This window comes from Vollenhovia emeryi, unplaced genomic scaffold (genome assembly GCF_000949405.1).
Source record: "Vollenhovia emeryi isolate VEMERY1.0 unplaced genomic scaffold, V.emery_V1.0 DF939136.1, whole genome shotgun sequence".
In the NCBI taxonomy this organism is placed as follows: Eukaryota; Metazoa; Arthropoda; class Insecta; order Hymenoptera; family Formicidae; genus Vollenhovia; species Vollenhovia emeryi.
Window position 1 is genome coordinate 1,032,788 of NW_011967230.1, and position 16,681 is coordinate 1,049,468.

The 16,681-nt window shown below is 42.8% G+C and overlaps 1 protein-coding gene across 5 annotated transcripts in view; it reads left to right on the plus strand.

Annotated features, from left to right (window-relative positions):
- The window catches only part of LOC105567574 (phospholipid scramblase 2-like), a 21,631-nt gene that overhangs the window by 3,006 nt on the left and 1,944 nt on the right, over positions 1 to 16,681 (plus strand). For 2 of the 5 annotated variants that reach the window (XM_012022526.1, XM_012022528.1), the window contains exons 2-6: positions 9,805 to 9,946; positions 14,382 to 14,480; positions 14,984 to 15,201; positions 16,092 to 16,247; positions 16,359 to 16,520. In XM_012022526.1, coding sequence (XP_011877916.1) covers positions 9,835 to 9,946; positions 14,382 to 14,480; positions 14,984 to 15,201; positions 16,092 to 16,247; positions 16,359 to 16,520 — 747 coding nt within the window. In that variant the 5' untranslated portion in view covers positions 9,805 to 9,834. Of the gene's footprint in view, positions 1 to 396; positions 533 to 3,390; positions 3,544 to 3,919; positions 4,078 to 9,804; positions 9,947 to 14,381; positions 14,481 to 14,983; positions 15,202 to 16,091; positions 16,248 to 16,358; positions 16,521 to 16,681 lie in introns of those variants that run through there. The other 3 variants (XM_012022525.1, XM_012022524.1, XM_012022527.1) reach the window with 3 other exon arrangements.

Sequence of the window (16,681 nt, forward strand, 5' to 3'; positions counted from 1 at the left end):
AGAGAGAGAGAGGATAGCCGTCGACCTCAAGGCTCGTTCTCAACGGGTCGCGAGCCGATTGGCCGGACCGGTGGATCCCCGGCCAATCGCGCGCCGCTATGGCGACCGGCTCGAGACATCTGCCCGACTCCGCGCGCTCGCGGTCTTTTCTTTTTTCCCTCTTCGCGGCGAGAACTCGAGGTCCTCGAGGATCGGCGATCAAAGAGATGGACGGATGTCGACGGGGCTCGTATCAGCCGCGACATTTCCACGTTCGCGGCGCCACCCCCCTCGGCCCCGCGAGGCGCCGCGATGACAATGACGTGGTCGGTCAGGCGATTCTTATTTTTCGCCATATAACAAGAAAAGCGCGGAATAAACGGATCGTGGGAGCTCGGCAGGGATGGGGAGGGGGGAGGGCAAGCGAGGGAAACGAACGGACGGCCGAGAAGCCTCCCTACGTCCACCGGATACGAGTGTCACTCGCTTGTATTTGCCGGAGACAACGCTGTCCCGCGCGACCTTGCCGAGGAGGAGCACCAGCCGAGGAGGAGTGAGTTGCATCTCGTTGTGTTTGCGCGTGTAGTAGAGAGTGCGATACTGCTATTACGTGTGTACAGCTTGCGTCCCGGTGTCCCGCTCACACACGCATACGCCGATGGCTTACTCGTGACGTAGCCGGGTCGTAAAGACTCGCCGAGGTTATGCCGCGCGTACGGCTCTGAAAACTGAATTGAGAAACTCGGAAGACGCCCGCGGCGCCGAGGATGGAGACGAGTAGGAGCGACCGCGGAGTGATTTCAGTTATCGAATGCTCCGTTCTTGGTCACTGCGTCAACGATAATTTGCAGACGAGTAATATCGCTCGACCGGGACTGGCAGAAATTCATTGACTTGTTGCTTACCTCGGGTTTTCAATTACAATTCATACGTTTGAGTGACAGGAATTTTGTGATAATCGTAATTACTTGTAAACAATATACAATAACTTGATTAGCGATAGCATGTATTGTACAATTAAATTGATGTCCGTGTAACTGAACCTGTCTATTTTGTGAGTAACGGGTGCCATTTGTTTTTTAAAAATCTGCGACTTAGGCCCGCGTTTTCATTTTCTGTTTTACCGGCACATTTGAATAGAGTTTTTGCGCTGATAAATCTTTTTATCAGATTTTATGCACAAAATAACACCAGGATAAGCTGCGGACCGCATAACAGAACATTTTCATACTTAAAATACTCGGGTCAGAAGTCTAATGAAAAAGATATTGGTATTTGAAATTTTCAATTTTTTAATCGCGAACACAATTCGAAATTGTCTTTATAGAATTACAAAATTCTTTCACACGATTATAGTACGCAATTAAAAATCGAGCCTTAATATCTCTGCGTTGATCTAGGGGAGCAAACATTCCATTTGAATGTTTGTTCCCCTAGATCCCACTTGATAAGGGCTTAAACCAGAGACCGAAACGTGGTTTTCTTTGCTGAATAAAGGATTTTTCTGCCAGTCGAGGTCGATTTATTATATAATTTGATATTTTAACGCTGGAAACTTGAAGAATTAGAGTTGTTTTTTTTTAAATTGGAAACAGCGAAGAGTACACGCCGGGGGGGGGGGGAGAGAAAAACATTCGTGTTCTTATCTCGCGTGGATTATCACGCGAGTCGGAGCGCGCGTTATTCAGAACCGTAATATGATTTTATAAATGTTTAAAGAGCCGCACAACACATTGCGATGCCGCGGTGCACACGGCGCGGCGTTGCAACAATGAGCTCTTTAATGACTAATATTTACGCCTCGCGACTCGGAGCGCGTCGAGTAATGGAGTTTTGCAGAATCGGCGTACGATTTATTGGAGACGATCTTCCTTCTACGTAGTCGTTCTTTTGAAATAGCCATCTACGAAAATGAACGTCGTCGCGGCAGCTTCTGCATTCTTGGATCTCTATGGAGAGTAGATTAAGAATACACGCATTTGTGCTGACATGATTATTTTGTGATGGATCATAATATTCGAGTATATTGATAAACTGTAATATACTATAGATAACATAAAATAATGAATAGGCCACGCTTGTTATATGTAAACAAGAGTCGAAGGCCAAAACGCGAGCAATAAAGCGTGTTACCTTTAAATTAATCTACAGTTTATTGTCCAGTGGCAAAAGAAACATCGTGGACATTTCAACTGAGTCTTCTTCACAGCGCGATAATTAAAACACAAAAATAAGAGAATCCAGAGATAAATAACATACATTACAATTAAACTGAATTTATTAGTGTACAAAATAGAGAGGATTATTAGACGATCCAACTAGCAAGCGATGTATACTATTTATTTAGTTCAGTTCGTTGGTATAAATGGTACAGGCTCGGAAATGAAAGTGGTTCAAGAATCAGGCGAAGCTAACGAGCTGGCGTTTGAGGGTCTGGCGGATCCGCCGTTGGCCACCTATTCGTGTTAAAGACCCGGTCTCTCGCACGTTATACAAGATGAATGAGAGGTATCCATATCGGGTCTATCGGGCGTCGCACCTCGGTTAGGTTTAGGCACAAACAAATGTATTTTTAGCCTGAGCACTTTCTTCTCGTCTAACACACACCGCTATTGCCGTCGGACCGACTGACTCATCTCGCATTACGAATTACTCTCGATGACGAATGCGCGCTGACGAACTATTTCCGTGATCCTCGGTTACACGATAACGCGATTTGCGCTATCAAGAAGAGCCACAAAGGAGAGAGGGGGAGGTAGATTGATTAGCTGTAACGTTTCAATCGACGCGAGACTTGATTAATCGGGATATTTTCTTCGGATCTCTTTTATTGCGAGCCTAATACGTACACTCGTAAAGTTACTTACAAACTCGTTAATGCTGCACTTATTTATTCTCCTATTCTTTTAAGAGTTTTTTTTACGTGGACAATACAATTCGGTCATTTAAAAAAAATGTGAATTACAAATAATAGAAATCGTTTAGGGGCAGGTTGGACTAGAGTGCCTAATTAATTATATTTCCACGTCTTTTCTCTCAGCAAACAAACTGCACGCCGGCAATTTTACGTCGTGAAACACAGCATTAAGCTGAAATGTCGGAATAGCATACACGGAAAAAAACATTTAGCTGCTGTAGCTAAAACTTAGTAAAATATGGACAGCTAATATTTTTAGTTGTGTCCATATTTTACTAAGTTTTAGCTACAGCAGCTAAATGTTTTTTTCCGTGTACGTGATTAAATCGACAATCGATTTAACATTCTGGAAAATGTTTTTCTTGTTTTTCGTAATTATATAACGCGATGTCGGAATACTGGCGCGTTGCCGGCGCGGCGCGGCGAATCGCCGAGGATACGTCGGCAGCCTTGAAATAGTTTGCGGAAAAATTGGTCGCGGTCGCCCAGTCGGGGAGCGCCCGGTGCCGCAAGACCGAGGCTCGTCTTTTCCCGTTGTTGCCGCTGCCGGTTGCTTGCCCGTTAGTCCGTTCCGCTGGCTAGGAGCTGGGGGGCACGTGCGTTTCCGATGTGTACGCGTTGCTCGGCACCGCCGCTCTTCTTCCGTCGTGAGTACGAAAATTGTGCCCGTAATCGCGGGCGCTTCCCGCCGCGCGCCGGGCGTTGCGATAAGCGGGCCTCATCCCGATTATTGTCGCATCTGTCGCGGGCCTACGTTTACCGATGCTCACGACCGCGCGTGTGTCTAAACTTAGAAGCCTTTTATTTATAACGTAACGCGAGACGTCCGAGCACCCCGTCTCGGCTCCATTCGGATCTCGGCTGCGCGATTATTGTAATTTGAATTGACAATTTGATAAAGTTTTTTTCATCGATCTTGGGCGTAAAGAGAGTTTTCGATCGAGGGTCCGTCTGTCGTGGACGCGACTCGAATGGTACGAGCTATATTTTAAAAAAATGCCGTGAAATCCGAGAACTGTCGCTCCGTGTAAACAAGATTTGCATTCATGAAATCCGTGCGCCCATTGGTGACGTCAGCGCGTTGTTGCGCGGAAAACTGTGCCGCTATCGACCAGTCGGCCCGCGAGCTTTGATTCCGCAATATATGCAATATGCGGCGCGGACATACTTAGGACACGCCGGTAAATACCGTCGATAATTATAGATCAACGGCGCCGTGGAGGTGTTCGAAAGAGTATCCCGTATCTCTTTCTGCCGCTTTATCTCTCCTCTCTTTCACCTGGAAGCCGGAAGTGCACGTTACTACCGCGGCTATCATATGGCTCTCTGCCTTTATAAATATGTGTGTATATGTGTGTATGTGTGCGAGAGAGATCACGTGTACGCAATGTATAATCTCCACTTCACACTCTGGCAAAGTTAGAGTACGCGTGACTGCAACTGCGCCTTTACACAAGTGACATTCTCTCATGGTCGATTGACTTTTTTTTTCGTCAGGACGTATTTCTCGAAATATCAGGTTGGGTCAATCGGAAGAATTGTGACATTAAGATAACCGGGCGACGAAGATGCACTTCCGCTCGTAGATCTTCACGTACGTGGAGTGACAAAGATTTCGAAAAAAAAAAACGTTTCTCTTCCTCTCTTCGTCCGCGATACCGATCGGTACGGGAATTCTGTAACTTGCTGTCGATGGTTTTCGGTATCGTCAATTAGCGGCAAACTCGAGGGGGTAAACAGCTGAGGGCATTGCGGTGTACAGATTTGCGTCATTACTGGGCATTACTGGGCATTACTAGGCGTATTTTGGCATTAGTTTGGACATTAAATCCTGCTGGGGCATTATAGAGATAAAATAAGATAAAACAAGATGAAATAATGCTCACTGGGCATTAGTTAGGCATTGGTGTACATGGTTTTGGTCAGCGGTTTGCCCCTCGGACGAACAATAAAAGCCGCGCTTTTGTCAAGACTCGTCTTTGCCATTGGCTGTCGGTAGTTAACGATGCCGGAAACGACCGATAGCGAGAATCCTCGTACAGGTCGAGGAGGAAAACGACCGGACAATATGACTGGCGACTCGTTCTAAGGTCCCGAGGCATTCGCGACGAAAGGAACGAGCGTGAAGTTGTACGAACGAGTGAATAGCCCGCACGAATAGCGGTACATTTGTTCAATAGGATCCGACGCACGGGGGAAAGGGAAGAATTCGGTTGCTCGGGGCGGCGAAATAATGCCCGGCCTCTCTTGGCCCGGTCCCCGCGCGACCTTGCGCTATGCCGGGACGCAGTCTCTCGTCTCACGTACACACGCGCGCTCACACGCGCGAGGAAACGGATGACATCACCGCCGATGAAAGTGTACATAACTTAGCAATGCATCACACGCTTCGCCCGACCACTATGCGCACCGGTGGCCGAGGCGGCCTGCGCTTGAGCTCCTCGGTTCGGGCTTTTTCTTCTCGTCCGGATCAGCGACGTTAAGGACGACCGACCCGCTTCGCCTTTCAGACACCCTAGACGTTTTCCAAAGATGAGTGATAGTTTCTTCGCCAGTGGTTAAATGACGGACAAGTAATATTATTCGGCCAGAAATTTATTGCGAAAAACGTTACCTCGGCCAGTTGGAACCTGGACCTCCCCCCAAAGGCTTTCCAAAGATCTCCGGCGTGATCGCGGCTCGAGATCCCGAAACTGGTGGAAATGAGAAGCGAGCGAACGTTTACTCCCCGGGAGGGAAACCGCTGACCAAAATCTTGTACACCAATGTTTACTGATGCCCAGTGGGCATTACTTTATCTTCTTATCTTATTTTATCGTATTTATCTTGTTTTATCGTATTTTATCTTTATATAATGCCGCAGCAAGGCGTAATGCCCCAAAAAATGCCTAGTAATGCCCAGTAATGCCGCAAATCTGTACACCACAATGCCCTCAGCGGTTTCCCCCTCGGGTTTTCCCTCTGCGATCGCGAGAGAATTTAGGATTGCATAATCATTCGTAAGGCGCGCGCGGTGGAACTGTACCGTGACAGATCCGCGGGAATTACACGTTTGGCAAACGTCGGGTAACGCTCTTGACGCGCGCTGGCCGCGACGAGGGTTTTGTCTCTCTTTTTTTTAGGTTTCGACATACATTTCATAGCTCGCGCGCATTCAGCGAATTCCTATTTCCGGCCCACAATTGCGATTTGTATCTCTCTCTCTCTCTTTCTCTTTCTCGCGGATTCCAATTACAGATACGCGAGGACATTATCGAGGCGTTCATTCATTGACAACGGGTAGGTGAGGTAACAGTTTACCGCGTGGTTACATTGAAACGCGCAACGATCGATGGACGCCACGGAAAAGTTGGAGGTGACTTTTAAGAGGGGCTGTGACAGCGCAGCACTGAGACCGGACGGTATACGTCTCGAAAAGGGCATGAGTCATAAATCTTTGCGCTCGAATCGAGTGCTTTTTCGATATTCGACGCTTGTAATCTCTCGGCCGGCGTGTCGTACCAGAGGGACACGTGTCTGATGCGTCAACGTGAAGATAAAAGCGTCTGTTCGAATGGTGCGTGGGGGGGGGGGGGGAGAGGAAGCGGGGGGGAAGCGGCTTTACGGAGAATAATATAAAGAGCATTGTCTGTTTGATTGTTACCCTCAACTAGTATCAGACTTGTGCGAGGGAATCGTGCAACGCGAGTTTTACGTCGTATTTACCTTAAACCAGCTGTTTTTCTAATGATTAGCAGAATTCAGATGTCAGTAATTTATATAGAATTTGAAATATATCAAGTATATAAGGGAGATAAAAAATATTGCGAGGTAGAATAAAAAATAATACGAATCGTGTAAAAAGATCGCTTAATTCAAAGAAACTGTATTGCCTATTTACGGATCGAACAAGATTGACTGCCGAGGACAATTTTTGTATTTTTATCTTTTTTCCATACGATTTTGTTCATGTAAGTTCCAACATATTTTCAATCGCGGTTTTCAATCAAGGTGAAGCTTTAGAGGGTCGACGCGTGAAGTGATGCATAATATATCTACTTTGGCATTTGCACTTTGTTCGAGAGAAATTAAGTATAGAATTTAAATATAGAAAGTATTACTGTGCTTAGAAAATCCAAAGTTAGAATTTATATCCACCTTTTTTGTCGGTTGTTTCTATTTACGTATTTATATACGTAGATAATTGCGTATTTATATATCACGTCTTGCTTTATTTTAGATTCCAAAGATTAAATCTTTTCCCTAGAATTTACGGTCCGGAGAACGATTTAGGTTTTGAAATCCGAAGTCGGTAAACTAATATTTGAAATCGGGAATTTGTGATTTAAAGAGTTCAGGATTTAGAAAGTACGCTTCGAATCTCGTCTTTTGAATTTAAGATACGTAGCAGGATACTTGGAATGATCGTTCACACTCGAATAACTCTCCGGAAGCCCGTATCAGATATCGACTTGGGGCCCCGATCGACGCGAGCCCCGAACGCGGCCGTGTGACACCTTGTAAAAATTGTAGCGATAAAAAAATCGAGGCCAAAACGAACGTACGAGGAAACTGTCAATTGGGCTTCATAAAACCATCATTCAAGGCTGTTAAAAAGTAGTACGATCCGATATAATGTTAACGTGGGGCAACGTTCAGTGACGTAGGCGGTCGGCGATTTCGTCTTGCTCCGGCGACTCGCGAGATGCAATGGAATTCCGTTATAATATCCCGGCGCAAAAATAGCGTCTAAAATAAAAAACAAGAGAGAGAGAGAGAGAGAAAGAGGGATACCTTGGTAGAATTCGAGCCTCTCACCTTGCTCGCCCGTCGCAAAATATCCTATTTCGTTTGTTTGCAAATTTTAATTTCAGCATATCTAGAGACAGAAAGATGATTGATTCGATGGACGATTTTACTTACACGCATTTTGCCTTTAATAATCTTCAATATAATACAGTTATATTGTAATCGTTTTAATAAAACTTGCACCAGCTTCAATTGTAGTGTATTGCTTACGCAGACTTCGAACGAATATTTCGAACGATAGATGGTGGCGTACAATTGATATTGAAGAATACGTTACGAAATCGATTCTTCGTAATTCCGTAATCGTTTACTGACAAAATGCTGATAGTGATCATCGTGTTCATCCTTAAGACGATAATTTGATAATGTAAGCGTCCTACATTTTACGGCAATGTTTTAGAACGAATCTTTTGTAACGATTTTTAAATGAAACTCAGAACTAATAGGAATCTGCGAATACGACAAAGGTGCAATTAAGATGCAATCGATTAGATTTAAATTTATAAATTTTAATTTCCAGATATTCTGGAACATAGAATTTCCAAATTCTAACGTCTTGATATTATAGGAATTTTACGAGAAAGTGCAAAATTTGTTCGTTCTACGATTAAATTAAATCTAAAATAAGCTTAGGCAAGAATTGCTCGCGCGATATCTTAAAAATTGCAAATTTGATAATTAATTAAAATGAAAAAGAAAACCGCGGTTACGTGATAGTTCCGAAAATGTCGTGCGTCAACGATTCCTCCGAATCACGCGTGACAAAAATTCCACATCGCGAAGGCTGGAAGGAAGGAAGGTGGAAGAGGAATTCTTTTTTTCGTCGAATTGATAATTGATAGATAAAAGGGTGGGCCACGCATTCGCGAGAAGGAGACTTTGGAAATGAAGGGAATTTCCAAACGCGGTTTGGAGTCGCGTTACTCGAGAACTGTGCCGCTGCCGATTTAGGCGGACCAGATCGCGAAACAAAGGATAGTTTATCAATGAAGGGAAGGCGTTATCGGCGACGGCCAGGTCTTTCTTCTCGTTTCTCATACATACCGTGCACATGCACGCGAATTACGTGCGTACACGCGTTACAATGACCTTTACGACGCGAATACCGCGAGCGGCGATACGCGAGGGACGATGACCCAACAATTTCAACATAAACAGTATCATACGCGAGCTGATATCAAAGCGCGCGGGCATAGCAGCTTCCGTCATCGGCCGACTCGTTCCAGAACTAATGCTTCCTCCTCGGGTACTCTCCGTCGGTAGGAGAGACGCGCGCTCCTTTCAATGCCCGCGTTCAGCGGAAACAACTGCTTCGCAGCTGTTGTGAAAACCTCGAATCTAATTGGCGTATACTTTTAATTGTGAAGAGAGAGAGTTTGCTTATAGTCACCAGTGATGATTAAAAATTAAAACGGGAAACTTTTAGTCGACCTGACTGGTATATTCCTTTATTTGTTTAGTACAACGTTTATATATCACTTGATAAGGACCCAAAAAATAGGGTCGAAACTATAATATCTATATCGACTATAAAAGTTTCCCGTTTTAAGTTTGAATTGTGGTAGAATCCGAGAGCGTACTTCAATCAAATTTACGAATTTTACAACTGTTGCACAGCAACTTTTGCCGCTGAACGCGGCCGATGCTGTTCTCGTTTATACGGCGCAAAATTTAACCTTCTTTAATGTTCGCGGTAAATATAATCGCCGAATCAGTCTGGAACCTGAACATAAATTTTCTGGATTTCTACATCTCCAACATCAGACTGATTCTTTTCTCTTATTTATTGCAAGTTTTAACTTGCGATTAAACGCGTCGATTGTTTAATCAATGCAGTTGTAATGGTTTATTTTATTAATAGCTACATTTTTGTTCTACAGTTCTCAAGTTAAAAAGGATCTGAAACAAAAATGGAATCATTTTTTTACTATTTTATTAATTTTGTTACTATCTTTCATATTCTTACTTTTGTCAGAACGCGCCTTTCGCTCGTTTTTGGGCGTCACTTTCCTTCCTTTTCCCCTATTTTCGAGACAGTTTCGTACGTACGAAACAATGGATTGTACAATCCATTGCGAACCCGTCGATTGATGACCCGGTCACGTCTGCTTTGTTCACAGGAGGGACGAGGGTGAGCCGGAAGTAGAAGAATGAACAACCAAAAGTATCACGCACCTTATCCCCCGCTGTCGGGGGTAGGAATGCACTCACCTCCGATGGCAACAGCCCCGCCGCAGCCGAACGCGCTGGCTCCGCCGCCAGGTAAAAGAACTGACGTTATTCCTCGAGAATCTCGAGTCTAAATAAGTGCTAAGATAATCGAGAGATCCTCATATCGTCTTCGACGTATGAAGCCCGCAATCGCGAAACACGTGTCGCTCGCGCGATAGCGAGAATCTCTGCGGAAATTCTTAATCTCTCAGGGACGATCTTTTGATCGAAATTTTTGGAGCGAACGTCGCTCCGAGATTTCCTTATTTCGCGGATATTAAAGTGAACGCAACCGATTCGAAGAGGACTTCAAGATGCGTTTCTGCCGTGCTTTCGCAACAATGGAGCTTCACCTACGCGCGTGTCTCATTGTCAGCTTTAATCGGATTCCCGGCTAGACTAGGTTCTTCGTCGTACTCATAGACGTATAATATGTAGACTGCGCCTTTTGGCTGCAGAAGTGTACAAACTTTAGAAAGCGACAACATAGTTTGAACAGTACCCTCCGTCTATCAATATCTGGAGTGGACTTGGTTTACGATATGTTCTTAACTCATTTATTCTTGCATACTTATTTCCATCCTCCCTATTTTCATCCTTGCATGTTGTGACTAGTATTTCTAATTACTTTATTTACTTACTTAGTTTACTTGTATTCGAAACCTAAATGTAACAATTCTAAGCTTAGCTTTTTCTATGTTAAACTTTTAGCCTATTTGTACTTACACTTGTACGGATTTTATATTCCTTATTTATACTTTATTAGTTTTATATTGAACTTATATTATTTACATTTCTTCCTCTTTCTCCTCTTCTTTCTCTCCTTGTTCTCTCTTTAAACTTCGTAACCTGCTTTCTCTTTCCATCCGTAGCCTCCTTATACTATTCCCTTTTATCGTATCTAATTCATCGCTCCATGTTCCTGATTTCTTTATTGTTTTTCCCTAATTTCTTGAACCAGTGTGATGTCATATTACATTTAGATGTCACATCGCCCTGTAATCAGAGACTGGCCATAAGAGTTCGTCAAATTCTACGATCGTATAGAAGTGTAAGATAGCCTATGTTTCTCTCTCACCCGCGGGGATTTGACGAACTCTTATGGCCATTCTCTGATTATAGGTTCTCTATACTGTTCAACACCAGCTATCTCGTTCTAAAGTATGTACATGTTTTCACACGGGTAGGGAACGCGCAGTCTATTCTTACTATGTCTACGTTCGTACCTAGAGTGCGAGCGAGAGGATAAAAATCCAGTTAACTCGCGCTAATGTTTAGGGTCAACCACGAGGACGGCGGTTAATTCGGCCTGATTACCACGTTTCTCTGCTCCTTTCTCGTCGCCTCGAATCTTGCAGAAGAGGAAAACTTAGTTGACCCGGAGCAATTCCTCGGTGCAGCCGCATTCGCGAGGTTCGCTCAACGGGATTAGCATTTCCCGGCGCCCCTTTCAGATCGCTAATCAGCTGGCATGTAGATGAAGTCACGTTAGATCCGTGGAAATTAATCGGGGGACATTAGTTATCCGTCGCGATTGGCGTCGGTCTAAAAGTCCGCGTCATCGTCGGGCAATTTTCTCTGCTATTATAAGAGAAATGGAAGCTAGATAACGCCGTGTCTATCGCAAGTTTCCGATATGCGAACACTTTTGCTCGCGCTTTCGAACATATCGTCTTTCTTTCTCGCCGCGAGAAGCGCGACCAGCGCACAATATTAAATTAGAAAAAGAGAGATAGAGAGTCCCGCGTATAATTAGAATCAAATCACAATTGTCAGTTTTAATTGACGATCGTATAACGTTGGCCTAAACGCGACATTGGCACGGATCGCGTCCGTTTCATGATCGTGCGCCGCTTAATTACGACAGGCACGGGTCGGGGGACATTCGTGATCCTCCCACATCAACGATCATAATCCAAGTTTCGGTCGCGCGTAACTGCGGCTCGCCACGAGAAATTCGAGCTCACTTGTGTTATCCTATCGCGTCTCCATCGCGCAATCTATGCAGAAGGACGATTCACGGACGGTTACGTCCCGGTGATGGTTGGCCACCGTTTGTCCGGGAGCGGCGATTAGTATAAAGTAGATAATGATCGCCTTCGGCGGCCGTCGCGTATCGTCGTCAGCCAGACGGCTGTATACGTTATCATTCGTATTTGTACGATGACGCCGGACTTTTCGGTGCTTCGCGCGCACCTCGCGTCCCCATTCGTCCCGTCTTGTTGCTCCCCCAGATGCGAGATAAAGAGATTAATCCGCCGTGTATTTGAATCGCGAAACATCCCGATAAGCAACGACGGCACGGCGCGATCACTCGAGTCTACCAGTGTATTGTTTACCTTTCACCTAGCTAGTCGTGATAAGGCGAGAAGGGTGAGTGGAGAAAATAAAAGAAACGGCAAGCAGAGGAAGGAGCTTGAAATTGAATCCAGAAATGTGGTGTGTAAATAAAATAAAACGGAAGATAAGACTGAGAAATTTGTAGAGAGGAATATAAACGAAACGGGAAAGTGAGATACACTGAATCTACAGAAATGATCGACAGATAGAATCGTTGAAATTCTTCTAATGTTGAATGAACCGGATTCCAGATTCGAAGCATTTTTGATGGATAATTCTCTCGAAGAATTGCAGCAACGATCGAGGAGACATTAACAGCGGATTGTGAGTTGTTTTTCGCGGTGTCAATTTTTTGGACTGAAGATAAATGAGAAGTGTTCAAAGAGTGGAGCGTAAATGAATCTTACAGAAATGATTGAATGGTCAAAATTCTTCTGATGTGTAACGAAATCCCCGACTTGAAACATTTTCGGATACCTACATCTCTCGAAGAGTTGCAACAACAATCGAGGACATATTAGCAGCGGATCGTGAGGTGTTTTTCGCGGTGTCAATGTTTTGGACAATATTAACTTTCCCGGCGTGGAAAACAAGACAGTAGATGCGACGTCGTGGCTTCGATATACCGGATTGTTTTTCATATTTATCTGTCGAACGATAAATGCAAAAAAAAAGGGAGAAAAGTCCGCGCCGGGAGAAACGAGGATACTCGCGGAAAAAGTTTTATCTCCTGCGTCTCGAGAAGGGTGGAGAACGCAGCAAAGTAATTGCGATAACTCGCGAACGGCTGCTGGCAAACGTCTCGGGTCGGCGCAACAGTTATTTTCGTGAGATTAACAATGGGCGATGGATAAGAGTGATAAGAATTTCGAAAAGCTGCGTGAGCCGAATTCGAAGGATGAACTTGGAAGTTTAGTCTTCGAAGCAGCGGCGAAAGTTTTCAGAAGGTCGACAAGCGGCAAGCATCTCGAACGGGCGAAAGTTTTCGCAGATACTTGGATCGGAAGAGTGAATTTTAAGCGCTCATTCTCTCGGTTCGGATAATTGTCAGTCTTTAATCTTTGATTGCATAACGTCTGTAAATATCCCAAAGATTGTGATGATAATCGCGGCGCGATAGTGGAAATGAGAGTTTAATTCCTGTAGCGATAAAGGGGGACACTTGTGAATTTCAGCCCCAGACGGTCGACGTGAATGCGTGTGCTGCGTTATAAAAGCGCGATCCACAAATAATATTCGAAACATGCGGCGTTCTGAGCGTGCAACGGAATCCGAGTATTTCGAGACCTCGTGGAAGATCAAGCTGGAGCAGATTCGCAGGCGGCTGCGAACACTCTTCCGCGGCACGTTGGCGCGTTATTACAAGTCCAAGAGGAAGGGCTACGCCAGATTTCTCACGGAGGAGGAACAGAGGTGCAGAACACTTTTCGCGAACGCGTGTTTCGCGATTCGCGCCCCTGTCACGAAGCGTTCTGTATATGTCATACAATGCTGTGATCAACAAAGGCTGCTTTCCTTTTAGGAGACGCAGATCGACACACAAGTTTGCCACTGTGAAATGGCAGAGATTTAAAGAACAAGATTTTAAGAAAAGGTCCTGTGGAAAACGGATTCTATCGAAATGCTAGCTCGGAGCGGATGCGTTCTTCGGTTCAAAAACACACTCCGACTCTCCTGCCGAGCAGAGTCGAAAAGTGTCGATTGAACTAGATTCTAATTGGAAAGCGACGTGTGTCGATTTGTGTCAAAAATGTCGACTGCGTTCTCTAAAAGGAAAGCGAAGTTTAACTTGATTATTCTTTAAGAGTGGAATTTATGTGCGTGATTAAAAGAGATCGATATGATTTATAACATCATAAAAACTATATATAATGCGTGCACCGTTTACATTGATATATTTTGATATAATAAAGACGATAAGCGCGTAAATGTATTTAACGATTTCGTAAACTCATCTATTTTTCTTTCTTAACTGATTATTCCTCGTCAGGACCGGATAAATCATTCCGCTCATGTTTATATACGAGTATAGATATTAAGAAATGTCTGCTCACATTTACAATGTGTACCTACTATTTACATGAGCGATACATAGCGTGTCGAGAATTATCATCACTTATCGAATGTTACTCTCGAATGTTTTCAGGTGGTTGGTCGCCGCCGAGTACGATATATCCACCCGGCTTGGAATACCTTATGCACCTTGATTATCTTTTCGTGAACCAGAAAATTGAGTTGCTTCAAGGTGAGCACACGACTTTGCCAGGAGATATAAATATAACACTACGGTCTTCTTGAGAGAGAGAGAAAGAGAGAGTGCGCGCGTATATATGTGTTCCAGATCCACGGAGCTCGAGTGTGTGATTTACGATTACTCCCCGTGCCACGTTTACTCCGCGCGATAGCTTCCTCGTTATATTTGTATTACGATAAACACAATCATTTTGTGCACGCAGCCGTTTAATTACAATATTATTATAATTAATATGAAATTATTGTCTTATTATATAATATATAATTGCATTTTCTATTTTACATCACGACAAGTATTCACAGAATTACAATCTGATAATTGCGCCATGGAGTCCCTAATAATTTCCTTATCACTTGTACGATGTGATCCTATGTATCTTATCTTATTTATCTTTAATTTTATTTATTTATTACATTGCATGTTTGTACTTTGCTCTATTAAGTATCATTATGTGTACATGCATTTTGCTTTAAAATTACGTTACCTTTTTTTAGCTTTTACTGGATGGGAAACTAAGAACAAGTATGTTATTACGGATAATAGGGGCGAGACGGTGTTCTACATGGCCGAGGAATCGGGAGTCTGTTGGCGATTGTGCCTGGGAAAGTATCGTTCGTGCGAATTCACCATCTACGACAGAAACCGGCAAGAAATTCTTCGTATGGTTCGACCCTTCAGATGCGACAGTTGCTGCTGTCCTTGCTACCTGCAGGTAGTTTTATCATTAGAGTTTCCTCAGTGTATTTGTTACGGTTATCTCGCTCTCTCTTCGATAAATTTAATTCTAAATTTCCTCTTTAAATAGAAAAATCAACAACACTACGTTCGTGATAAGTAAGTTTTAGAACAGTTAATATATTTTAGAATTCAAATTAAAAATAAAAATTATTAATTTAATTTGCAGCGTAATATTTAAACTCAGCACCCAATAAATTCTGAATAAATTAAAAATTCTAAAGTAAGAAAAATTTTTTTAATAATTTTAAGTAAGTTTTTCTCTTTTTACTGAGTTGTTATTATTCACAATACAATGAATATTTTATTAAATATCCTAGTAATTGAATTTAAAACATATAGATAATTTCTTTTTAAATGTATTTTTAATTACAAGAATAAGCAAGATGATATTGAAAATAAATCTAAAAGCGAAATCTAGAAGCGAAGTGCTGTCTTGTCTACCAAAGTTTCTTCACGTGCAAGCCATCTGTAAAGTTTATAGTTCGACGAAACTTGGACCTCTTCGTTGAAAGATCCAATCAATATGATTTAAACAAAAATGACAATGTCCATTTCCTACTTGGCATTTATTTTGGGAAATTATTTATTCGTTTATTTATTATACATGTCGAAAATAATACAAAACGCAGTAAGAATTAAACGTGTAATTGTTATGTAAGTAATTGTGTACAAATTTGTCTTACAATTTGAATTAATTTTATAAAAATCCCAGGATAAAATGGGACTGGAGTAAATCTTTACTTATGTGTTTGAGAACAAATTAAAAACAAAGCTTCCTCTATAAGGAAGCAATATTGATAACATTTGTTAAGTTTAATTGTAACCAGACTTGATTAGCTGATGACAGAAAATTTTTCTTTGTAGGTTTTAGAAGTGTATTCTGGAAGTACTCTATTGGGCAGCGTTACTCAAGAGTGGAGTATTTGGCGACCAAAGTTTTATGTTCGCGATGCATCTGGCCAGCCAGTGTTGATGATAAAAGGGCCACTTTTTCGGTTTTGTGTTGACGTAATTTTTAAGGTATTATAACATATAAAATTCAAACATACAAACTTGGCGATTGTTTGCACTACAATTTTATTACGTAAAAAGCGTAAGAATTCTCAGCATTGTAAATTATCAAATCCGCAGGTCAGATCGCTAGATGGGAAGCATCGCATTGGCACGATCCGAAAGCATTGGAGTGGCTTTGGTCAAGAGATGTTTACCGTTTCGGATAATTTCGGCATTAACTTTCCGCGGGATCTGGATGTGAAGATAAAGGCCGTGCTGCTGGGAGCGGCTATTCTAATAGTGAGTATTGTGAAAAAACTACAATCGCTTATTTAAGAAACCAGATACGAAATAGAAAGAAACCAAAAAAGGAGGAATATTTCATTTTTAATATTAATATCAGCATAGTCGATTGATTGGTTCTGTTTAACAAGTTAAATTGCGAAAAGAAATTTCTAAAC